The sequence below is a fragment of the Aythya marila genome (genome assembly GCF_965140915.1).
Source record: "Aythya marila genome assembly, chromosome: 29".
NCBI classification, from domain to species: domain Eukaryota; kingdom Metazoa; phylum Chordata; class Aves; order Anseriformes; family Anatidae; genus Aythya; species Aythya marila.
In genome coordinates this window covers 2534888-2557832 of record NC_139070.1, presented here as the reverse complement: position 1 = coordinate 2557832, position 22945 = coordinate 2534888, and the positions used below count along the sequence as shown (strand labels likewise).

At 66.5% G+C, this 22945-nt stretch overlaps 4 protein-coding genes across 4 annotated transcripts; 1 reads left to right on the top strand and 3 right to left on the bottom strand.

Moving 5' to 3' along the window:
- Positions 1-2337: 2337 nt before the first annotated feature.
- On the bottom strand, positions 2338-5207 carry MPZ (myelin protein zero). The gene is given in 7 exon segments (XM_082780935.1): positions 2338-3170; positions 3174-3275; positions 3393-3453; positions 3592-3727; positions 3828-4041; positions 4145-4311; positions 4859-5207. Coding segments are annotated over 7 exon segments (933 nt in total). The 5' UTR covers positions 4923-5207; the 3' UTR covers positions 2338-2981.
- Positions 5208-6126: 919 nt separating this feature from the next.
- On the top strand, positions 6127-12895 carry SDHC (succinate dehydrogenase complex subunit C). Its single transcript, XM_082780938.1, has 6 exons — positions 6127-6159; positions 8499-8555; positions 8812-8913; positions 9497-9558; positions 10647-10810; positions 12065-12895. Exons 1-6 carry the CDS (start codon positions 6140-6142, stop codon positions 12167-12169), a joined length of 510 nt encoding a protein of 169 aa, XP_082637064.1. The 5' UTR covers positions 6127-6139; the 3' UTR covers positions 12170-12895.
- Positions 12896-13902: 1007 nt separating this feature from the next.
- On the bottom strand, positions 13903-15697 carry CFAP126 (cilia and flagella associated protein 126; the record flags this gene model as incomplete). Its single annotated transcript, XM_082781032.1, has 5 exons — positions 13903-14131; positions 14568-14744; positions 15013-15093; positions 15304-15366; positions 15671-15697. 5 exons carry the CDS (start codon positions 15695-15697, stop codon positions 13928-13930), a joined length of 552 nt encoding a protein of 183 aa, XP_082637158.1. The 3' UTR covers positions 13903-13927.
- Positions 15698-17568: 1871 nt separating this feature from the next.
- Positions 17569-21462, bottom strand: VSIG8 (V-set and immunoglobulin domain containing 8; the record flags this gene model as incomplete). The annotated part of the gene is made up of 7 exons (XM_082780929.1): positions 17569-18141; positions 18608-18746; positions 18900-19022; positions 19751-19915; positions 20012-20213; positions 20823-20998; positions 21414-21462. 7 exons carry the CDS (start codon positions 21460-21462, stop codon positions 17970-17972), a joined length of 1026 nt encoding a protein of 341 aa, XP_082637055.1. The 3' UTR covers positions 17569-17969.
- Between the last annotated feature and the right edge of the window lie 1483 nt (positions 21463-22945).

The window sequence follows — 22945 nt, the reverse complement described above, 5'->3', positions numbered from 1 at the left end:
AAGCTTGGGGGGGGGGGAAACGGGGAGGGAAGGACCCCCCCCACACCCTTCTCAGCACGGGGATGTCCCGGGGGGGGCACCCCGGGGGTCTCGGTCCCGGTGTCACCCCCGTTTCCCCCCCCCCCCCTCTCCGCAGCGCAGCCCCGATGAGTCCCCGAGCTCGGCGGAGGCCCCCGGTGGGCAGGAGAAAGGTGAGACCCCCCCCCGGGGTGCTGGGGACACCCCCTGCCCCCTTTTGGGGGGTCCTGTCACCCGTGTCACCGCTGTCACCCCACCCTCGTGACACCCCGGGGTGCTGCTGCGTGGCTGCCCCCACCCCTGGGGTTGGTGTCCCCAAAAATTGGGGGGTGGGGGGACCTGGATGTGTTTGGGGACAGCCCTGTGGGGAGGGTTGGGGACCCCCCCTGGGTGCCAGCAGGGTTTTGGGGGGCATCCTGGGGTGCCCCTCATGCTGGGTGGGGGTCATGGGGTGCACCCATGGGTGCCTCCTGCCTCATCTGGTTGCTGGGAGGGGGTCGTGGGGCGCACCCCTGGGTGCCCCCCAGGGTTGTGGGGTGCCCCCTGTGCCAGGTGGGCGTGCTGCTGGGGGGGCTTTGGGGTGTCCTGTGCCCCAAGGGGGGGGCTGTGGGGTGCACCCTGGGTGAATGCAGGGAGGGGGCACGGGGCTGTGAGCGGAGCAGCCCCCCCTTTGCCCCCCCCCCCAGCCAAAGACCCCAAAAAAGGGGAGGAGGAGGAGGAGGAGATCGACATCGACCTGAGCGCCCCCGAGACGGAGAGAGCCGCGCTCGCCATCCAGGGGAAATTTCGCCGCTTCCAGAAGAGGAAGAAAGAGTCGGGACCCTGAGGGGCTCCGGGGGGGGGCCCCCGGGCCCCCCTGCCCGTTTTGGGCCCCCGGTCGTGCCCGCGGGCACGGCCCCGTCCTGCCCTGTGCCGGGGCTGCCCCGTCCTCAGCGAGCGGTGCTGGAGGGGGGGGCTCGGCCCCTCCCCAACCCTCGCCCACCCCGGAGCTGTGGGGTCAATTTGGGGGGGGGGGGGACGCGAGGGGGTGGCGTGTTAATGCCCCTTTTCCCCGGGGCAGCCCCAGTTTCCCCAGTCCGTGGCGGCGCTGGCTGCTGGGATGCGCTGGGGCCGTGGCCCCTGAGCGAGGGACCCCCGAGGGACCCCCCCGGGGTTTTGTGGGGGGGGGACACGGGTCTTGTTGAAGGCCACCAGGGGAAAATTTGGGGCTCCCCCCGCACTCGGGGGGCTCCCTGTCCCTGCACTGCCCCCTCCCTGTGCTCTGTCACCGTCCCCTGTCCTGTGTCCCCCCCCCCACCGTGTCACCGGGGGGGGGGGCTCGGAGCATCTGTAAAGAATAAAGCAGTGGGAGAAGAGGAACGGGTGCGTGGTCTGTGGGGGGGGGGAACTGGGGACGTGCCGCTGCCTGGGGGGGCCCAGGTGCCTGTTTTTTTTTGGGGGGGGGACCCCAAAAAGCCCCCCCCTTATCCACCCATGTCCCTGGGCTGTCCCCACCCTGGGGACGCGCAGACAGAGTTCACCAGGCAGGGGCTGGAAAGGTGCCCCCAGGATTTGGGGGGGGCTCCTTGGGGGGGGGCTTAAAATCCTTCCCAAGCCCCGGGGGGGGGGCGAATTCTCTGGTCCCAGTCCCTTTGGTGCCCGGTGCCAGGGGGCCGGGGGGGGCCGGGGGAGCAGAAATAGCTCTGGAAAGAAAAACACCGGCGGTGGCCAAGCGCAGGGGATGCCCCAAGGGGCTGGGGGCCGCCCCCCGCTCGCTCTGCAGACTTATTAGGGCAAAGCCAATTATAGACCCGCCGGGGAGGGGGGGGGCACCCGGCTCTTCGGGCTGGGGGGGGTCAGATCCGGGCATGGGGCAGCCGCGGCCCCCGGCACCGTGCCCAAATGTGGGGCTTCGGTGGGGGGCTGGCACCGAGCCCCCCCCAGCAGTGGGGGGTGATGACAATCCCTGCCAGGTCACCCATAGACAGGGAGGGTGACCCCCACCCCATAGTGACCCCCCCCTCACCCCACAGCCATCCCTTGGGCTGCGTGCCCCCAAGTTCGGCCGCTTCGTTAGGGGTGAGCTTTAATTAACGCACCCACGATGGGTGGGAGCCCTTGGGGACAGCCCCCCCCAGCCGATTTTTGGGGCGGGGGGGTGGGAGACACCCATGGGTGCCATCGCTTTGCACTTGGGGAAACTGAGGCACGGCGGCGGCACCCTTTAGGAGCTGGGGGGGCTCCGTGCAATGAGTTCGCGAGTCCTCAGCCCCCCCAACAACACCCCCTGACCCCCCCAAGACCCCCCCAGCCCCCCGTGACCTCGAGGTGACGCCGGGCTCCAGGAGATGTGAGTTTTATTAACGGCGCCGTGGGGACGGGGACGGGGACGGGGACGGGGCATAGAAAAACCCAAAAGGACGCCGGCGGCTCCTCCGGCACGGCCACCGCCTCTCCTCCTCCCCGAGGCTTCGGCCGGCACCGGGGGGGGGCCGGGGGGGTTACGGGGCGGGAGGGTTAATGGGGTGCGGGGACGGAGGGGACGGGGCGGGGGCCACCCCACGACGTCATTTGGGCTCGGTCGCGGGGAGAGACGAGAAAACGGCCAGAAAAAGGGGCAACGGTGGGGACGGAGAAACCCTCCCGGGGGCTGTTTTGTGGTGTTTGGGTTTTTTTTTTAGGGGGTGGGGGTGGGTGGAGGATGGGGATGGGGTGGCAGGTCCCCGAGGAGGAGGAGGAGGGGGGGGTGGGGACCGAGCCAGCCCGGGTGGGGGACCCAAAAAATTGCGTGATTCCAAGAAAAAAAAAAATTACATCGGAGCCCGGGGCCGGGCGAGGGCAGCGGTTGCGCAGAGGAAGGTGCCGATGGAGGGGGCTTCGGGGCTGGGGGGGGGGAGGCCGCGGGGGCGTCCCCGAAAGCGGGGGACCCGGGACGAGGCCACCACACCCCGCTCCTCGCCGGGTCCCCGGCCCCGCGGCGGGCGTCACTTGTCCGAGTTGGGCTTGAGGATGTTCCGCAGGGCGCTGCCGAGGCCGCCCCTGCTCGGCGAGGGGGTGGCCTCGGGGGTCTCCCCCCGCAGCTCCATCTCGATGGTCATCACCACTTTGGGGGCGCGGGGGGCCCCGGTGTCACCCCCCGCCGCCGCCGCGGCACCTTCCCTGCCCGCTAACCGCTATTTCTTGTCCTTGCGGGACTCGCCCGGGGCTCCCTTGGCTTTCTTCTCGCTCGCCGCCTTGGTGCTGCGGCTGTGGTCCAGCATGGCGTAGAGGACGGGGGCCTGCGGGGAGGGGGCGGCGTCACCGTCGCCCCCCTTTTTGCTCCCCAACACCCCAAAAAGCTGGAAATCCCCCAAATCCCTGCCTTGTGTTTAACCCCCCCCCCTCTGGGTGCTCACCTGGCGGCTGCGCTTGGACGCGTCCTTGGCCGATCGCTGCAGCTTCCCCTTCTCCATGGCGCTAAAACGGGGCAGGAAAGCGAGAAAAAAATAAAAACATAAAAAATAATAATAATAAAAAAGGCAGGTCTGAGGGGTCAGCAGCCCCCACAGAGCCGTTTTGGGGTGTTTTTTACCCCAAATCGGGGTCGGGTCTCACCTGAGCCGCCGCTGCAGCACCGCCTGCCTGCGGAGCCAGCAGTAGCGCACGAGGTAGACGAGGGCCACCACCAGCAGCACCAGCAGCAGGGCGCCGCCGATGATGGAGCCCAGCACGACGCCGTAACGGGTGGGCACTGCGGGGGCACCGGCACCCCGTCAGCATCCCCCCTCCCCCCCCGTGGGGGTCAGGACGGGGTGTAAGGGGGAGGATGGGGGACACCGGGCGCCCCGTACCTTTCTCGAGGACGTAGAGCGTGACCTGGGAGGATTTGCCCACGATGTCGGGGGGGTTCTTGACGTCGCAGGTGAAGGTGCCGTTGTCGGTGTAGTCCAGGTTGCGGATGAGGATGGAGCCGTCCTTGCGCCTGGGGTTGCCCACCCAGTCCATGCGCTCCTTGAAGGTGCCCACGTCATCGATGTAGGGCTGCCCCTTGGCGTAGTGAAATATCTGGGGGGGTGGAGAAAACAAGGAGGGGGGACACGTAGAGGGTCGTGGGGGCTCTGGGCACAGCGGGGACCCCCCGGGGACCCGTCCTGGAGGGGGTGCTTACGGAGATGCTGTCGCGGGAGCCCTCGGCCTGGAAGTGCCAGGTGATGGAGATGTCCTCGGAGATCCACTCGCTGGACCAGAAGCTGCAGGACAGGATGACGCGGGAGCCCACGGTGCCGTACACCTCCCGCGGCGTGTACACGTGGATGGCCGACGTGGGAACCAGCCCTGGGGGGGGGGCACAGAGCCCTCAGCACCGCGGGGGACACCGGCACGGTGCCGGTACCCGTCCCCGGGGCTAGGAGTGTGGGGGGGATGACCCCCGTGGCTTCTCTGCACCCCCGTGCCAAGTCCCTGGTTGCCACCGAAGGGCTTTTGTTGGCCACGGAGGGTGCACAAGGGCTGGCGGGGGGCACGGGGGGTGCTGGACCCCCTCTGCCAGTGCCCATTTCTCAACCCCGTGGAGGTGACCGGGGTGGTGACGGCGACTGGGGGACGGTGGCACCCCCGTGGACACGGCCACCAGTGCTGGGGCTGTCCTCACAGTGCCATGACGGCGACCGGGGGACAGTGGCACCCCGGTGGCACCCCGGTGGCACCCCCATGGACACGGCCACCGGTGCTGGGGTTGTCCTCACCACAGCACCGTGATGGTGACCAGGGGACGGTGACACCCCGGTGGCACCCCGGTGGCACCCCGGTGGCAACCCCATGAACACAGCCACCGGTGACACCAAAGCACCGTCCGCGTCCCCCCCCGCCTGTCCCCGCTTACCCAGCCCGGCGAGGAGCCCGGCGAGGACCAGGAGGCTCCAGTTGTCCCCGGCACCTTGCGACATGGTGGCGGCTGCTGTCACCGGCCGGCTCCGAGCCTCATGGAGGGCTGGCGGGACGCGGGGCCGGAGGGTGCCGGGCGGGCGGGTGCCGAGGTTTAAGAGCCAGCGGCGGCGAACGGTGCCACCGGCGGGCCCAATGGGCGCCGGGCAGCCGGGGCGGCGGGGTGCGGGACACGCCGGGAGGCGGGGGGGGGACACACAGGGGACATTTTGTTCGGCGTTGGGCGAGGAGGGGAAGGCACGCGGCGGGCGGGGGGCCGGGCACACTGCGGCCTTTGTGCCGCCGCATTCTCGGCCCGTGGCGGAGGCGGCCGGGCAGGAATGTGGCTGGGGACGGAGGGGACGCACGGACAGGGGGGGACGGACAGACGGATGGGGTTGGTGGGGGTCTGGGGATGGGGACAGGGGCTGTGTCCCTCCTGTGTCCCCTCCCGTGTCCCATCCATGTCCCCTCCTGTCCCGTGGTGGCCCCAGGCCTCCAGGTCCCCATGGGATGGGCGGTGTGGGGACAGACACACGGACGGGCTTTTTGGGGCAGGGACAAGGAATTGGGGATGGTGCTGGGGATCGTGTCCCCTCCGTGTCCCCTCCGTGTCCCCTCCCGTGTCCCCTCCGTGTCCCACTCATGTCCCCTCCTGTCCCACCACCACAGCTGGCTCTGGGCCTCCCGGTCCCCGTGGGGACAGACACACGGATGAGCTTCGAGGTGATTTGGGGCCAGGACGGGGGGCCAGCGATGGGGGCTGTGTCCCGTGTCCCCCCCCGTGTCCCCTCCTGCGTCCCCCCCGTGTCCCTATGTCCCCCTCTGTGTCCCCGTGTCCCCCCTGTGTCCCCTCCCGTGTCCCTGTCCCCCCCACACCCCCCCTTGTTTCCCCTCCTATATGTCCCCCTGTCCCCCCCCGTGTCCCCCTGTCCCCCCCATGTCCCCGTGCCCCCCCCCCCGTGTCCCCATGTCCCCCTCTTTGTCCCCGTGTCCCCCTCCGTGTCCCCCCCGTGTCCCTCCCGGCCCCGTACCCCCCGGGGACCCCCCCCCCTCCATCAGGGCTCCATTTTGGGGCGAGAACAGCGCTTTGTGGGACTTTGGGTGCCTCGGGGGGGCACCGCCGGGACCGGGCCCAGCCCCGGGAACACCGGGGGGGGGGGGACGGGAGGGGGGGGGGGGGCACCGGGAGGGGGGCGGAAGTGCGTCACCGCCGCTTCCGCTTTGCGGACGCTTCAAGATGGCGGCGCTGGCGTTGAGGTGACTCCCGCCCCCCGGGCACCCCCCGGACCCCCCCAGGCCCCCTCCGGTGTCCCCCCAGAGCCCCCCGGTGCCCCCATGCCCCCCCCAACCCCTCCCCCCGTGCCCGTTAAGGGCTGGCCCCGGGCCTGGTCCCAGCCCGGTGCGGGCGGGGGCTGAGAGGCGGCACCGGGGGGGGGGGCTCCGGTACCCGAGGGGGGGTGCCCGGGGGGGGGGACGGGGACACGGAGCCCCGGGAGCGCTTGGAAGCCCCTCGTGGAGGGGGGGGGGCACCGGGTACTGGCTCCGTGCCCCCCCCCCACGTCTGCCGGTACCGGGGCCGTGACAGCCTTTGGGGGGGGGGTTGGAGGGGGGGGGGCGGAACTGGGACCAGTGGGACGCAGGCACTGGGAAGCGGTGGGAAACGGGGCAGGGGTCTGCGGGCAGAGAGATTGGGACTGGGGTTTCCTGGCCGAGACAAACCCAAATATTGGTAAAATTGGTAAAATCGGCCGGTTTTGCTGCAGAAAAGGCTTTGCTGACGCCGTTCTGCTCCCCTTCGCCTTCGCTCCTTTAAAGTTTTATTTTTGCTGCCTTTTGTGGACGTTTGGCTCCGTGGTGGCACCTTTGGAGCGGGATTTGGGGCGTTTTGTCCCCTTCACGTGGGCTCTTTGTGGCCGTTGGGCTTTTAGGGGAAGCTTTTTTGGGGCGGATTGCTGAAAATCAGAGCTCCCCGGCGTGATCACAGCCCGGGCTCGGGACGCGAGGCCAAAGCAGCTCCCTGCTTTGAAGCCTTCCCCTGCTGCCTGTGTCTGCCCGGCAGCCGAAAAAAGCATCTTTGATCACCTCTTGTTCGCCTCTTTTGTGGCAAAATCCGAGCGATTTTTATGGAGAAATCCTGACAGCTTTTGCTGATGTGGCGCGGAGCTGCTGCTCCTCGAGAGCTGAGGTTGTGAGGGAGAAAACCCTGAAATTTTGGGGTCCCCGATGGCTCCCGGTGTCCCCTCCTGTCACCTCCTGCCAGTGTGGGAGACCCCAGGTCTGTGGGTGGCCGCTTGAGGGCTCGCGGGTTAATTTTTTTTAGGGAAACCTGCATTTCTCAGCGATCTGGAAGGAAAGGAGGCTTCAAATCTTAAAAAACAAACAAACAAACAAAAAAACACATGGAAATGGTGCCGAGGGGATGGGGAGCTCCTGGGGGGGCATGGGGCTGGGAGGGGATGGGGGTGTTGTGGTCTGGGGCCTGAGCTCTGCCAGCACCGCGGCGCTGAGCGGCTCCTGAGGCCGCAGAGGGCGTGAGAAGCGCCTCAATAATTAATAGCCTGCAGGCACGGATTAATTAGTCACCTCCTCTCCCTCCCTGGGAGCGGGGAGGGGCTCGGGGCTGCTCCCCCCTGGCCTGGCTGAGCTGTGCGGGGAGGTGGTGGTGGGATTTTGGGGAGAAACAGCCCCAGTTTGCTACAAACCTGCGCCCTGCCTGCCACCGGGAGCAGCCGGGGGGGCTCCTGGAGCTTTCTGAGTTTTTTTTTTTTTTTTTTTTTTTAATTTCCAGGGGTCCCCTGGGGGTGATGAGGGGCTGGGGGGGGGGCTCGGATCCGCTCGGCTGCCGCCGCTTCCTCCCCTTGCAGCGAGGTTTTGGGGGGGTTTCGATGAACTCGGGGCTGTGCCCAGGAAGGTTTTCAGCAGGAAACGGTGCGGGGCCGTACCAAGGCCGTTCCTGCAACAAAAACTCGTGGGATTTGGGTTTTCCCAGGACTGGGCCCGGCCTTTGTTTTGTGCTCCCTCCTGGCCGGGAGCTGCCCCCAGCTGTTCTCCCAGCCCCGTCCCCGGGAGCTTCGTTAACCCCTGGCTGCTAACGAAGCACTGCGAGATGCTGCTGTGGCCTGGGAGGTTATTTAATTAATTAATTAACCAGGGAGATTAACCTCCCAGCTTAATTAATTAATTAATTAAGGGCCTCGAGCAACCCTTCCTGTGGAGCCCCCCGGGTGGGTTTCCAGGGCTGTGTGTCCCCCTCCACCCTGCTGATTGCTGGAGGGAGAGCGAACGAACGCCGGGCTGAGATCAGGGCGGACAAATGAGCTGGTGAGGCTAATTACCCTGCGGCTAATTACAGGGTGTCATAAAGAACGAACCCGCGGGCAGGGTCTGGAGGCTCTGAGAGCTCAGAGTGAGAGCTCAGAGGTTGTGAGGGCTCGGAGTAAGGGCTCAGAGGTTGAAGAACAGCCCAGATCTCGCGCCTTGGGGCTGATTTTAAGGCACAAACCCCCCAAAGTGGTGAATTCCCTCCCCAGCCCCACATTGCTGCCGTTCCCAGGTGTTATTTGGGCTCTCACAAACCCTCCCCTCCTCTCCTACAGGTGCGTCGGGCGGCGGTGCCTGCTGGCTCGGCTCGGCCCCGGCTTCCCCGTGCGACAGTGAGTGCGAGGGCTTAACGGGGGGGCTGGGGGGGTAACGGGATTAAATTCTGCTCCGAGGGATCGTGGCTGAAGCGCGGGGCACGTGTGCTTTCTATCCTCTTAATAACTGCCCGATCCCTGCTGTGTGGTGGTCGGGCATTTAGCACATCACACCAGCAGCAGGCGGCCTCTTTAGGGGGGTAAATAAAGGGTGGGGGTGCCCCCCTGCTGTTGGGTCCCCCCCCTCACTGCCTGTCCCCTCTTCTCTTCGCAGTGTTGTCCCGATGGCCACGACGGCCAAGGAGGAGATGGCTCGCTTCTGGGAGAAGAACACCAAGTCCAGCCGGCCCCTGTCCCCTCACGTCACCATCTACAAGTAAGGGCCACGCGCGGGGACACCCCCGGGCTCTGATTTTGGGGGCAGCCCTGGCCCCTGCATGTGTTTCCTCTGGCACTTCAGGCCAGCTGGGGGCGTGGCACACCCCCAGGTACCCCACGGGGTTGTTAAAACTCAATTTTATTCACATGAGGCACTGAGGATGGGTTTTCCCTCCCCCCCAGAGCCGTGCCTCTCCCTTGCTGGGGGGAGGATGTTTTTTTGGGGCCGTTGTTGTCACTTTTCCACATTCCCTCGCTTAGCTCCGGGTCTGGGTGCCCACCCCATGCCCCGCTGTCCCCAAAACCCTTCTCATCCTCCTGTTCTACCCCCTTGGAGCTCTCCTCGAGCCCTTCCCCAGGCCGTGCCAGCGCCCTTTGCCATTCCCAAGCTGCCTCTGCAAATTCCCCCGGCTCCCCCCTCTCGCTGGGGCCCGGATTCCTGGAATAGCTCCGAGTGCAGGCCCGCCTGCCCGGCCGCCCCGAGCTCTCTAGGAACGGGCTGGCCCCGCTTCCTCCCTGCTCCTCTTGCCCCTCTGCTGCCCCGTTCTGCTGATGAGCTGGATTTGTTTCTATTTTTGCAGGTGGTCCCTGCCCATGGCGATGTCCATCACCCACCGCGGCACCGGCGTCGCACTCAGCTTAGGTGTGTGCGTCCCCGACCCGCCCCCAGCACGAGGGCAGACCCCTCTGGGTTTTTGGGAGTCGTGCTGTGGGTTTCTCCCCCTCGTCTCCGGTTCCATCTCTGGCTCCAGCAGCGGGTTTTCTCCCCGTTTATCCCTGCCTGGATCTCCTCGTGCTGCGCTGCCTGCAGCCCCGATGCTCCCCGGTGTTTAAAACCCCTCAGAGCCTTTGTGGCGTTGTGACCTGGGTGCCCCCATCCCTGATTTTCCTTCCCGAGCTCCCCCAGGCTGCAAAAGCTGCTCCAGATCTCAGCCCCTCTCTTCAGCACCTTCAGGGACGCGTGTGGGTGCCGAAGCCTCCATCCGTGGCTCAGGGTTTGGGGTTTTGTCCCCGGGAGCTGGGGACGTGCCTGGCCCCGTGGCACAAGTCCCTGGCAGCAGCCCGAGCTGCTGCTGCCCTTTCTGGTGCCGCACAAAGGGGCCTTTTGTCAGCCCCTGCCGGGGTGGGAAGCCATCGCTTTCCGCGCCGATGGAGCACGGAGGAGAATCGCTTTCTGCTGAGGAGGGGGAAGCTTTCAGCTCCTCTCTCGAGGGCTGTAATTACGGGAGGGCTGCCTTCCTGAGGAGGGAAGCAGCTGCTTGCCTCGCGCCGGCCTCAGCCGAGCGGCGCTGCAATCAGCAGCTATTGAGCTCGCTGCGATCGCTGCAGCACCTGCAGCAAACCCTCCTGGCCTGGAAACGAGGAGGGGGAGGCGCCGCAGGTCCTGCAGCCAGCACGGCCCCTCGCAGCACGCTGTCTGTTCAGTACCTGCCCCTCCTGCCCCCCACCTCGTGCTGATGGTTTGGTTCAGGCCCTGTCCCCAAATCAGGGACGCCGAGGTCGTGTGTGACCAGCAGGAGCATCCCTTGCTGTGTGGGGTTTGTGGCCGGGCAGATTCGTCTGGAGCTGCTCTTAAGTGTAGGGAAAAAATGGGTGCAGAGCCACTCCCGAGCACAGCTCCTGGGCCTGGGGCTCCTCTTTTGGGGTCTTGGGGTTCCACCAAGGTTTTTGCTGCGTGCCTGGCTCTGTCTGAGGGCTCGCTGGCTCACCCGTGGGCTTTGTCTCCTGCAGGCGTCTCCCTCTTCAGCCTGGCTGCCCTGCTGCTCCCGGAGCAGTTTCCCCACTACCTGGCCGTGGTGAAGTCGCTCAGCCTGGGCCCTGCTCTCATCTACTCCGCGAAATTCGCCCTGGCTTTCCCCTTCTCCTACCACACCTGGAACGGGATCCGGCACCTGGTGAGCGGGCTCCCGGGGGCTGAGGGAGGGGAAGCTGCTGCTGCTGCGGGAGCTCCGGGCGCGCAGGCTGGGAAAGGTGCCCTTGGGAACGAGAATTAATCACCTCTGAGCTATTTTGGGGTCCATTTAAATCGCAAAGAGCAGCGCCACGCTGATGCTTCACGGGGCGGCGCAGCCAGCTGCAGCATCCCCTGCTCCGTGGGGCCGTGCGGGCAGAAGCGCCCCCACCCCTTTGCTCATTATCCTCCCCCTCCTCCTGCTCCTAAATCACGCCGAGCTATTTAACGAGCCCAGAAGACACAACACAGAGGGCTGGTGACGGAAAGTAACCCGTGGTGTCTGCCCCGGGCTGCAGTGGAACCGCTCAGCCCAGCTTCCTGTGTTTGATGAAGGAGAGGGAGCCGCAGAGCCGAGGGTTCCTTGCTGGGAAGAGCAGCAGACGTGCTGCTTTCTGTTTCTGCACAATCCTGGGTTTCTGTTTCTGCACAATCCTGGGTTTCTGCAGCTCCGACTCGCTCTGGTTTTAGGGGAGCAAATTGCCAGAGCAGCTGACCCGGAGCGGGACGCGAGCCTCCTGCAAACGGAGCGGTCGTGAGCAGCTCCGGGCTCGGAGCGTCGTGAGCTGAAGGCATGCTGAGGCCCCTGACAGCACAATTAAATGAGGCTGCCAATTAAAGCAGCAGGGAACGAGCCCAGCAGCGTTAGCCCCCTGCTGAGCTCGGGAATAAACAGGGAGCGGGGTCAGGCTGGCGGCTCCACGGCTCTGCTCAGCCACACAGCAGCCAAAATCTGGTGGGAGATGGGAACCTGTCTGCAGCACCTGGGGGCTGCCAGCTCCGGGGGGCCTTTTGGGGTCTCCCAGAGGTGCTCGTGGGGGGCTGAGGGTGGCTCCCCCCTGCTCGGCTCTGCGCTGTGCTCCGTAACCTATTTCTGTCAGCAGCAGAGCACCGAGCAGGGAGCAGCTGCTGCTTCTGGAGCAAAGCTGGCGTGCTGCAGCTGGGGGGGATTAGGGACAGCTCCTGGGCAGCTTTGCTGCTGGTTGGGGGGATTTGGGGAGGGATCAGTTTCATCTGGCACAGCCCGGAGACCCCTGCCCGGTTCCTGGCAGTGACGGCTGCTTGTGCCTGTTCATCGCCCATCATCTCCAGGCAGTTTTTTGGGGTGGTTTTGCTAGTTTTTACCAGGGCGGTGCCTCTCCTGGGTCTGTCCATGTCCCCGTGCCTTAACTCTGCTCTGTTTCTTCTCTCCCCGCAGGCGTGGGACCTGGGGAAGGGCTTCAAGCTCAGCCAGGTGCAGCAGTCCGGGGTGCTGGTCCTGATCTTGACCCTGCTCTCCTCGGCGGGCCTCGCGGCCTTGTGAAGGCTCCTCCTGCTCGACGCCTCCCGTTTTTTGGAAGCTTTGTTCCGTCCTGGCCCACCGGGGGATGCACGAGGAGAGGGAGGCGGGGAGGGGGGACGGAACTAGAAGCCTTTTGGGGACAGGGGGGGCTTCCCCTGCTCACGAATCTCGCGGATGGATGATCAGAGTTGCTTTTCCTTAGCCCAGACCAAGCGCTGCGCCCAGCCGCCTGCTTCGTTGTGACGGGGTGGGGGGGGGACACAGGACAGGAGGAGGGGGCTCGGGGCCGCGGCGTCGCGCTCCTGAGAGCTGCCCGACTTCACCCGAGCAAACTCCAGGGCGTTTCTTTTCTCTGCCCTGTCCCCGAGCTGGGGACAATGCGGGATCTGTGTCCCTGCGGCTCCGAGTGGGCTCGGGGAGGCCGGCGGCCCGCGTGTAGGCTCGGCGCAGGACAACCGGCCGCATTGAGGGCAGCCCCGTGCCAGGGGAGGGAGAGCGGGCACCGCTGCCAACGCCAGCACCCCGCGCTGCCCGGCTGCCACCATCCCAACTCCTTGCCGTTGAAATTGTCCCAATCCAGCCAGATTTGGGGCTCCGGAGCCCCTGCCACGTCCAGTTTTCTCCTGGGGAGGTTGCTCCTTCAGCGGCGCGCCCGGCAGGGCTCTGATTTTCCCGGCGTGTCGCTGGCGGCAGTGGGCTCAGCGCTTCTTCCTCGCCCACCTTGCAATAAAGCAGCCTTGATCCTTTGCACGGGCTCTGCACTGAGGAGTCAGATGAGCAGGGGGGGGATTGCTCCGAGGCTCCAGAGGAGCCGGGATGGAAAAAACAAGCCCTTGGCTGTGTTTGCTGAGCCAGGTGCAGCGCCTGAACTTTGGAGTTTGGCTGAGGGGTTGCGGTGCGGCGCGCTGCCAGCCCAGCAGGAAGGAATTTCCTACCTGGGGCCGTGTCCGTTTGGGACACCCGCGTGCAGAACACGTTTTTTTTTGCTCCGATCTGCCCCTTTTCAAGGTTTGCCTTAAAAGAGGACGGCGCAGCAGGGAGCTCTGCCCCGTTTTCTGTCCCAGCGAGGGTCTCGGCCCCCTTCCCGTGCGCAGCACCCGGCCAGATACCGAATTCACGGGGAACATCTGCGCTGATAAGGAGCCACCAGCCCTTAATTAGCAGGAGGCAGCCGAGGAGCAGCTGAGAAAGCTCTGCTGTCACTGCCACATCGCTCTCAGCGCAGCTCCCTGCCCCAGCAGGAGCGATTTTCTGGGTGAAAACGGCTGCGTTTTAGCTTTCAACCAATTCCTTCCTGCAGTCGCTGGAGCAGCTTTGATTTTGCGGCCACTTGTGCTCGCTGATGAGCTGTTGGTGAGCCAGCTGCTAACGAAGCTCAGCCCTCGCCGTGCCTCCGGGCCGAGCTTCACAAATTTATTTCCCTCCTGCCAGCGGCGCAGGATCCGTCCCTGCTGCCCCCAGTTCCCTGCTGGTGGGCACTGGGTGAAACCCGAGGGTAATGGGGTTTGTGGTGCCGAGCAGGTGGAACACCAAGGGCTGAGGCGCCGATAAAGGGGCTGAGCAGAGACACAGCACGGGGGGGGCACGGCCCCCGAAACCAAACAGTGGGAGTTTTATGGTGTTTTTTTTTTAAACCTCTATTTTTGCACTTGCTGTCAAAACACAACCGCTCGGCACCGGCCTCGCTCGGTGCTCTCTGAAGCGCTCTCCTGCCCCCCCCCGGGGGCTTTTTGGATCTCTGCTGGGCTCACGGGAGCTGCAGGATTGGGGCTGAGGAGCTCAGATCCCCCGGTTTGGCGATCCCGATCCCTTTCCCTGCGGCGTGGCCTCCCTCGCAGCGACCGAGGCTGGGGTTTGGGGTGCAGCGACACCCCCGGGATCCCCCAGGCTGGGTTGGGGGGAGCTCCGGGGACCCCCACCGGACTCCCGGCCGGTCCTCGAGGGCTCCTTGGAGGCCCCTTCGTCCGGCCAAGGCTCTTGGGGCTGCGTGAGGGGGATTTGGGTTACGTTTACAAGGATTTGGGGCGGCGGAGAGGGGTGAGGGGAGCAGAGGGGAGGAGCAGAGGGTTTTGGGGTGCTGCGGCTGCTGGAAAAGGGGGGGCTGTGGGAGCAGCTCAGCAGCAGCCCCGCTGCTCTGGGGTTTTCTCCGGGCTGGGAGCTCCTCCTGCTGGCACCGCCACAAGCCTGGCTTTGGGGGGGACACGGGGAGCCCCCACGGGGAGCGAGGGGAGGTGGTGGCACCGGGTGGGGGGCACCCCACATCTCCATCCCCGCTCCCACCTCCCTCCCCACCCAGACTGCACAAAACCCCCCCAAAACTAGCTCCTGGGCTGGAAAACCCCCTCCCAGCCCCCCAAAATGAGGGGTCCCGGTGTGTGTCACCCGGTGACCAGGCCCCCCCATACCGAGGGGCACCCACCTTGCCGGTGACCTCGGCCCGGAGCCCGTTGCAGGCTCCGGTGAGGGCGGTGGAGGCGCGGAGGCAGGCGGTGAGGCGGGCGGCGGCGGGGGCCGAGCGCGCCGTGAGGTTCAGCTTGGCGGGGGGAATCCTCGGAGGCATGTCCCACGTCCCCAAAAACGAGCCCCAGGGGGAGGCCTGGAAGGGAAAACCGGGGGGGGGGACGGAGGGGATGGGGATGGGATGGGGATGGGATGGGATGGGGATGGGGATGGAGATATGGAATGGGATGGGGAGGGGATGGGGATAGGGATATGGGATGGGGATGGGGATGGGGATATGGGATGGGGATATGGGATGGGGATATGGGATGGGGATGGGGATGGGGATATGGGATGGGGATGGGGATGGGGCTTTGGGGGTGCAGGGTGCTGTGCCCGGGGGGGGCAGAGGCTGCGGCACTCACCTGGGAGCGGGGCACGGAGGGCAGGAGGTGGCCACGGTCATTGACCAGGATCTGCGTGGAGCCGTCCCGCGGAGTGGGGCGCTGGGGGGAGCGGGCAGAGGGATTTTGGGGGGGCTGGGGGGGTCGGGAGGGGAACCAGGGACACCGGGAGGGGCCATGGGGGGGGGGGTGCGGGGGCCCCCTTTGGCCAGGGTTGGGGTGGGAGGGGTCCCGGTACCCCCGGGAGAGGCCGGGGTTGGGGTGGGAGGGTGGAGAGGGGGTACGGGGGGGGGTCCCAGTGCTCCCAGTTACCTGCCCGCCGGGCTGCGGCACCTCCCAGTTCTGCAGGCGGGCAGCGCTGAAGGCGTCCTCGTACTGGGGGGGGAGCGGGGCCGCTGAGAGACCCCCCATTACCCCCCCTTTACCCCCATTACCCCCCGTTACCCCCCCTTTAGTCCCCGTTACCCCCCTTGACCCTCTATTACCCCTCTTTTACCCCCATTACCCCCCCTTTACCCCCATTACCCCCCCCGATTACCTCCCCTTGACCCCCTATTACCCCCTCTTTACCCCAATTACCCCCCCGGTACCCTCCCTTTACCCCCATTACCCCCCTTTACCCCCATTATCCCCCCCTTTTCCCCGTTTTTCCCCAATTTCCCCCCTTTCCCCCCCCCACCTGCCCCGCCCCGTAGCGGGCCGCCATGCGCCGCGTCCGCCGTCTCCTAGCAACCACCACGTGACCAACACCCCCCCCCCCCCGGGCCGCGCGCTCCCCCTGGCGGCCGCGGGGAACCAAGAACCAAGACCCGATGGGGGCGGGGCCATCGACACAGGGGGCGGGGCCATTGATAGACGGGGCGTGGCCAATGCGGGAGGGGCGGGGCCTCAGCACTGCCCCTGGGGACACTGCCGCTGGGTGGGGGGGGGGGGCAGGGGGTGCTGTGGGGTGGTGGGGGTGGGTGCTGGTGGGGGGGGGGCCATGGGTGCCATGGGTGTCATGGGTGCTGTGGGGGTGGGTGCTGTGGGTGCTGGTGGGGTGGGTGCTGGTGCCATGGGTGCCACGGGTGCTGTGGGTGCTGGTGCCATGGAGCCCCTTGGGGAGCTCAGGGCTGGGTCTTGGGGACTTCGGGGGGGGTGTAAATGGCCGGGGGGGGCTGGACCATGCCAAGCTGTGCCATGCCATGCTCTACCACACCGTGCCACGCCGTGCCACGCCATATACCATGCTGTGCCATGCCGTGCCATTCGGTGCTGTGCTGTGCCATACTGTGCCGTGCCACACCACAGCGCCACGTGGAGCCCACGGCTGTCCCCCCGTGATCCCTGGGACCCCCCCAGGCCCGGCTGTGGCCGAGGGGCTCGGAGCCGGGCACAGCGCCCACCCGGCTGCCTTCGGTGCACCGGCACTGGGTGAGGGTGATGCAAGGAACCCGGTGGCCTCCAGAACGGGGCCACCGCCGCGGGCAGCCCGGCCACGAAGCAGCCGCGGCCGCCTTTGTTCCGCCGGGCTTTTATGGCCACCGCCGCCTGCCCCGGCCTTTGTCCGGGACCGGACTTTCTGCCCCTGCCCCATGACACCGCGGTGGGGCCGGTCTGACCTGCACGTCCCGTCCTGTCCCATCCCGTCCCGTCTGTCCCCTCTGGTCCTGTCCTGTCCCAGCCTGCCCCATCCCGTCCCGTCCCGTCCCGTCCCGTCCCGTCCCGTCCCATCCCATCCCATCCCATCCTGTCCCGTCCTTTCCCATCCTGTCCCATCCCGTCCCATCCCCAGTCCTGGGACAGGATTAGGGTTAGAGTCAGGATTGGGGTTAGATTCAGGGTTAGGGTTAGGGTCAGGGTGTCAGTTAGGGTTAGGGTTATGGTTAGGGTCTGGATGTCAGGGTTAGGGTTAGGGTTGGGGTTGGGGTTGGGGTTGAGGTTGGGGTTGGGGTTGGGGTTGGGGTTAGGGTTAGGGCAGGGTTAGGGTTAGGGTTAGGGGTTATTGTTACACGGGGGGGGGGGGCAGCCTTAGGGGCAGGCTGGGGTTTAAGGTGAGGATTACGGGGTTTAGGGTTGGGGCATCCCGGCTGCAGGCCCTCCGAGGCCACCCCACTCCCTGTCCGAAGCTGTCCCTGAGCTGTCACCGTCCCCTGCCCCACCCCACCCCGGCGTGGGGCACCCCAGAGAGCACCCATGGGTGCTGCGGGGTTGCATCAGCAGCAGCCACACCGGGGCACCGGGACGGGCGCTGCCACCGCCGTGCCAGGTCCCCTGGCACCAACCACGGCAGCTTCCCACCTCCCATCCCATAATGAGCTCGTGCCACCGGTCCCACACTGGAAAATCACCACCACCCCATAACCCCCCCCCCAGGAAAACGCGATGGGGCCACACTTGGTTCACTTTGGTTTATTTCTTTTCACGATTCCTTTTTTCTTTTTTTTTTTCCTTTTTTTTTTTTTTTGTTTTTTTTTCTTTCTTTCTTTCCTTTTTTTTTTTTTTTGGTTCGTTTCCCCAAAACTTCAAATCCTGGTGCCAACAGCGGCGTCTCGTCTCGAATAAAGGCAAAATTGCTGAAGCCAATCCTGGGGCGCCCACGGCGCCGGGCCAGAGGCGATTTTTTTTGGGGGGGGGGCGGGGGGAGCTGGTGCGTGGCTGCCCCGCACCGAGCAGGCACAAAATAAATATCGCTGGGGCTGGGGAGGGGGAGATACAAAAAAAAATGGCCAAAAAAAATGAAATAAAACAAAAAAATATTCAACCCCAAGAGGAGAACGATGAACCCAAACGGCGACTTTTGCTCGGAGGTCGTGGCTGTTTCGGGACGGGGGGGGGACGGGAGCCGGGGTCCCCGCGGCGAGCTCCGGCAGCGCAGCCCCGCGCCGGGGCTGGCGGGGGCTCTCCCCCTCCCCTCCCCCCGGTACACACACATTGAGCCGAATCGGGGGCGCGTGGGGGGCCGGTGGCGTGGGGTGGGGGGGTTTGGGGGGGGGTGGTTACAGAGCCGGGCAGGCGACCTGGTGCCGGATGCCGTCGTTGCACATGAGGGCAGCCGCCCGCTCGTCGCCGTCGCCGTGCTGGCACTGCATGTAGCTGATGCCGTGGGGCGAGTAGCTGTGGTGGGCGCACACGTTGCAGGCGCGGGTCATGGTGCCCCCCGTGCTGCTCCTGCGGATGGTGGCAGAGGGGAGCACCCCCCCCCCCCGCCGGGCACCCATCAGCACCCAAAGGTGCCCAGAGGTTCCCGGCAGCGCCCGCTGGCACCCATCAGCACCCACTGGCACCCATCAGCACCCGCTGCTGCTCGCCAGGGCTAGTGCCACCCCTTGGTGCCCCCCCATGATCCCCCCCAGCACCCTGCTGGCTGCCATCAGTGCCACCCAAAAGCACCCTTTGGTGCTCATCGGTGCCCGCTGGCACCCATCAGAGCCTGCTGGCACCCACCCGTGCCCCTCGGTCCCCCCCTGTGTCTGGTGGCACCCACAGGTGACCCGTGGTGGCCATCGGTGCCTGGTGGCACCAGCGATGCCCACGGGTCCCCAGCTGCACCCATGGGTCCCAGCAGTCCCCAGCACTTCCCAGTGGCACCCATGGGACCCTGCTGGCGCCCACCCTTGTCCCCGCGCCCCCTCACCTGCAGTCGCTGCAGGTCCGCTGGCACTCCTTGCGGCGGTAGCGGCAGATGAGGGCCCAGATGAGGAGCCCCAGCAGGCTGAGGAGCAGCAGGGAGCCCAGGATGGAGCCCACGATGATCCCCGCCTGCCTTCCGCCTCCTGCCGCGGGAGCACAGCCTGTCACCGCCGGCCTCCCCGCCGGCCGCCCCCACGGCACCGCACCGCCGCTGGCACCCCGGTGCGTGGAACCAGCCCCCCCCTGGCAGCCCCCTGCCCGTGTTTTTCCCCCCCCCCACCCATGGTGGCACTTACTTGGTGAGAGGCCGAGGTTGATCTGGCACACGGCGTAGCCCACGCGGTTGGTGACGCGGCACTGGTAGACGCCAGCGTGCACCTCGGACAGGCTACGGATCAGAAGGTCGCCAGGAGCACGTCCTGCGGGGGAGATGGCACCTCAGAGCGGGGAAACAGGGACACGGGGACATGGGGACATGGGGCACGGGGACACGGGTGCACAGGGACACACACAGACATGGGTACACACGGACACGGACACATGCAGACACGTGTGTACGTGGACATGCACACAGCTGCAGCCAGATACAGGCAGGGTGCACACGGACACAGGCACACAGGGACAGGGAGCACAGGGACACGGGGACACAGGGACACAGGGACACGGCTGCACATGGATGTGGGCACCTGAGGACACAGACACGCATGGACACGGAGCCACGGGGACGTGGGAGCACACAGACATGGGCACACGGGTGTTGGAACACACGGGTGTGGGAGCACACGGATGGGGGTGCACATGGGCGCACATGGACACGGCACCCATGCACATGGGCACCCAGACAATCACGCATGTGCGTGGACACCCATGGACATGCGTGCACACGGACACGGGATCACACAAACTCGAGCATCCGTGCTCAGGTGCGCACGCAGCCATGGATGCACACGCACATGGACACGGATGCACACGCACATGGATGGACACGGATGCACACGGACACGGGAACACACAGCCATGGGCGCACACAGACACGGGAGCACACAGACACAGCCATGAGCACCCATGGACGCAGACCCCCAGCCACACACCCCCTCCCCGACCCACCCAGGACCCCCCCTCCCCACTCAGAGCCCCCAGCACCCACCTTGGATGGTCCCGTGGGGCAGGCGGCCCCCGCCGTAGCCGTCGGCCAGCTTGGCCCACTGGTAGGCGAGCGGCGAGGCCCCCCCTCGGCTGTAGCACCGCAGCAGGATGCTGCTCCCCTCGATCAGCTCCCCCTCGGTCCAACACTGCGGGGTGGCTGGCTTCTCTGCGGGGCAAGGGACACCGTCACCGCCGGGAGCACCGGGAGCACCGGGGGGGTCAGGGCTCCTGCCACCGTCGGGGAAGGGTCCGGGGGGCTCACCTTGCACGGTGACGATGACCTCGTGCACCGCCACGGTGTTTTTCTTCACCCGGCACTGGTAGGTGCCGGTGTCGGAGACCTGCAGGTCGGCCAGGCGGATGGAGGCGTCGTGCTGCCCCGGGTCGTTCTGCACGAAGGCCACCCTGTCCTGCAGCCCCGAGCCGCTGCCGTAGTTGACGTGGTGGTCGTGGTAGGACAGGAACTGGGGGGGGGGGACACGCAGAGGTGAGGACGGGCAGGGGGAACCCCCCGAGGGGGTAGAAAAGGGGAGGGAACGGCGCTGCCTGCTCCTGCCCTGCCTGCTCCTGCCCTGCCCTGCCTGCTCCTCGCACGATGCTGCTGCAGCCCTGCCTGTCCTGCCTGGTCCTCCCCTGCTCTGCCAGACCCTGCCTGTCCTGCCTGTCCCCGAATGTCCTGCTTGTCCCTGCCTTTCCTGCTTGTCCCCAAATGTCCTGCTTCTTCCTGAATGCCTGCTCCGTCCTTCCATCTTTTTCCATCTTTCATATCCCATCTCGCTTTGTCCATCTCTCCTGCCCCATCCCTCCAGCTCCATCCTTACTGCTCCATCTCTCCTCCACCCCTCCTGCCCGATCCCTCCTGCTCCATCTCTCCTCCACCCCTCCTGCCCCATCCCTCCTGCCCCATCCCTCTTCCATCCCTCCTGCCCCAGCTCTCCTCCATCCCTCCATCTCCATCCCTTCTCCTCCCCTCCCGCCCCATCCCTCCTGCTCTACGCACCCCCGTGGGATGGGGGCAGCAGCCGAACAGCCCCACACGGAGCTGGAGCCCTCCGTGGCCGGGGGTCACTCACCACATTCTCTGGGCCGGTCCGCTCGGGCGTGATCTGGATCCACTCGATCCCCACGCCCTGGGGACCGTTGTCTTCAGGCTCGAGGACGTAGGGGCAGCCCAGCTTCACCGAGTCGCCCTTGGCCAGGTACAGCACCTCCCGGCCCTTGCTGTTGATCCTTACGGCCAGGAGGAGAGCTGGGGAGAGAAAGGCACCGTGGCACCGGGTGGGCAGCGCCTGGGCACCGCGCTCCTGCACCCCACGGCACCCCACGGCACCCCAGGGCACCCCGGCAGCACCCGACCCACGGGGGCACGGACCCATCTGCTGGGGTTTTAACACCCACGGGGGCTGGGTGTCCCAGTGGGACTGAGCACCCACGGGTGCTGGCAGCCTTTGGGGACAAAGTGCCACGGTGGGCTCCGTGCCACCCGCCTGCCTTCGGACACGGCGTGGCCAAAGGGTGTCAGGACGCATCCGGCTCCTGATGCTGGCGCTTTGCTGCCTGCAGGGTGCACCTGCCCTGGCACCCTTGGGTGCCCCGTGGCCAGGCAGCCTCCCCTCCATCCTGGGTGGCATCTCCGCAGGAGCGCAGGGAGCGGCGGCGCCTACCTGGCATGAGACCCAGGAGCAGGAGCAGGCCGGCGCCGTGCCCTGCCATGACGCTGCAGCCGTGCCGGGCGGTGAGGAGGAGCAGAGGGAGCAGAGGAGGCTCCGAGGCGACGAAGCAGCCCGGCCGTGCGGGGCCGCTTTTACATGCTGGGCCGGGGCGCTCCTCCCTGTGGGGCGGATGCCTTTGGGATGACTGAGTGGCTCCAAGCTGTGCGTGAGCGATGCCGCCCTGCTCCACTCCCTACCTGGTAATTAAGCGCTGCCATGCTACGGGCTCCCATCCAGCCAGAATTGGGCTGGGGGCTGCAGCAGCGGGGGGCTGGGGGCACCGTGATGCTCCAGGGCACCCATTTGGAGGAGCCGGGCAGGGTTTGGGGGCTGCAGACCCACGGTGGCCGGCACCCTGGGGTGGGAGGCTCTGGGATGAGCGTGGCCAGTGGGAAAAATCCACCCGGGACCCTTCTGGAGCATCCCGAGCGTGGCCGAGCACCGCGACTGCATGGCGATGCCGCCTTGGCCCCACGCAGGTCCCAAAAGGCTTTTGGTGCTAGAGCAGGACTCAGGGCAATTGCAGGAGCTTAAAGGTGTGGTTTGACCATGGGCTTAAGCTCCCGCAGATCCCTCCTCCAGTCCTGCCCCCTCGGTGAGCGGGCATGGGGACGCCGCGGGCATGCAGGGACCGTGGTGCCCACCGAGACCCCTGCCCGTGCTGGTGGCACTGGGGGGATGCGGTGTTCCAGGCCGCAGCTGGGGACATGGGGACATCGGGGCATGGGGACAGCACGGCCAGGCCATGCTCTGTGTGGGGGACGTGCAGCACCGAGCGGGGTGACTTGGGGAGCTGGAAGGGAGGAAGAGAGGGGATGAAGGCTGCTGGGGTCTGAGGACAGGAGCTGGGGACAAGGATGCACTGCAGGAGGACAGGGGATTTGGGGACAGGGACGCGCTGCAGTGGGGATGGAGGACTGGGGACAGGGATGCTTGGTGGTGGCCAAAGGAGCTGGGGTCAGGGATGCTCTTGAGCAGGAGACAGAGACAGGGACCGGGCTGCTCTGCACTGGGCGCAGGACCTGGGGACTGGGATGCTCCGGAGGTGGCAGAAGCCCCTCGGGGGCTGCTCAGCCCTTTGGGAGCCCCCAAGTTGGGACCATTCTGCACCCACGTCCCCATCCCCTGGCGGGGCTGCTCCGGTCAGTGCCCAGCGCTGCCCCGCGGCACAGCTCGGCCTCCGCCGGTGCTTTCCACCCCGCCACTGCCCGAGCCGGCCTGGCAGCACCTCCCAGCCGGTCCCAAACGCTCCCCGAGGCCACGAGCTGCTCCATTTACTGGCCCCAAACCCGGCTCCCCGCTGCCAGTTAACCCTTGCCGGCCTCGCGCCGGGAATTGCGGGCACGTGCTGTGCCGCGTCTGTGATTTGGGGGCCGCGGCCAAGCCCCGGGGCGACACCGAGGGGGCGAGGGGTTGGGTCCCCGTCCCCCCCCCCCCCTTACTGCCGGGGCCGTCCCCGCCGTGACGGGGCCGTGGCTCACCCG

Bases quoted from the DNA above. Each gene is read 5' to 3' on its own strand.
- SDHC (XM_082780938.1), top strand. From the start codon at position 6,140: ATGGCGGCGCTGGCGTTGAG. The intron at 9,559-10,646 runs GTGTGTGCGTCC...TGTCTCCTGCAG, and splicing joins CGGCGTCGCACTCAGCTTAG to GCGTCTCCCTCTTCAGCCTG. The intron at 10,811-12,064 runs GTGAGCGGGCTC...CTCTCCCCGCAG, and splicing joins GGAACGGGATCCGGCACCTG to GCGTGGGACCTGGGGAAGGG.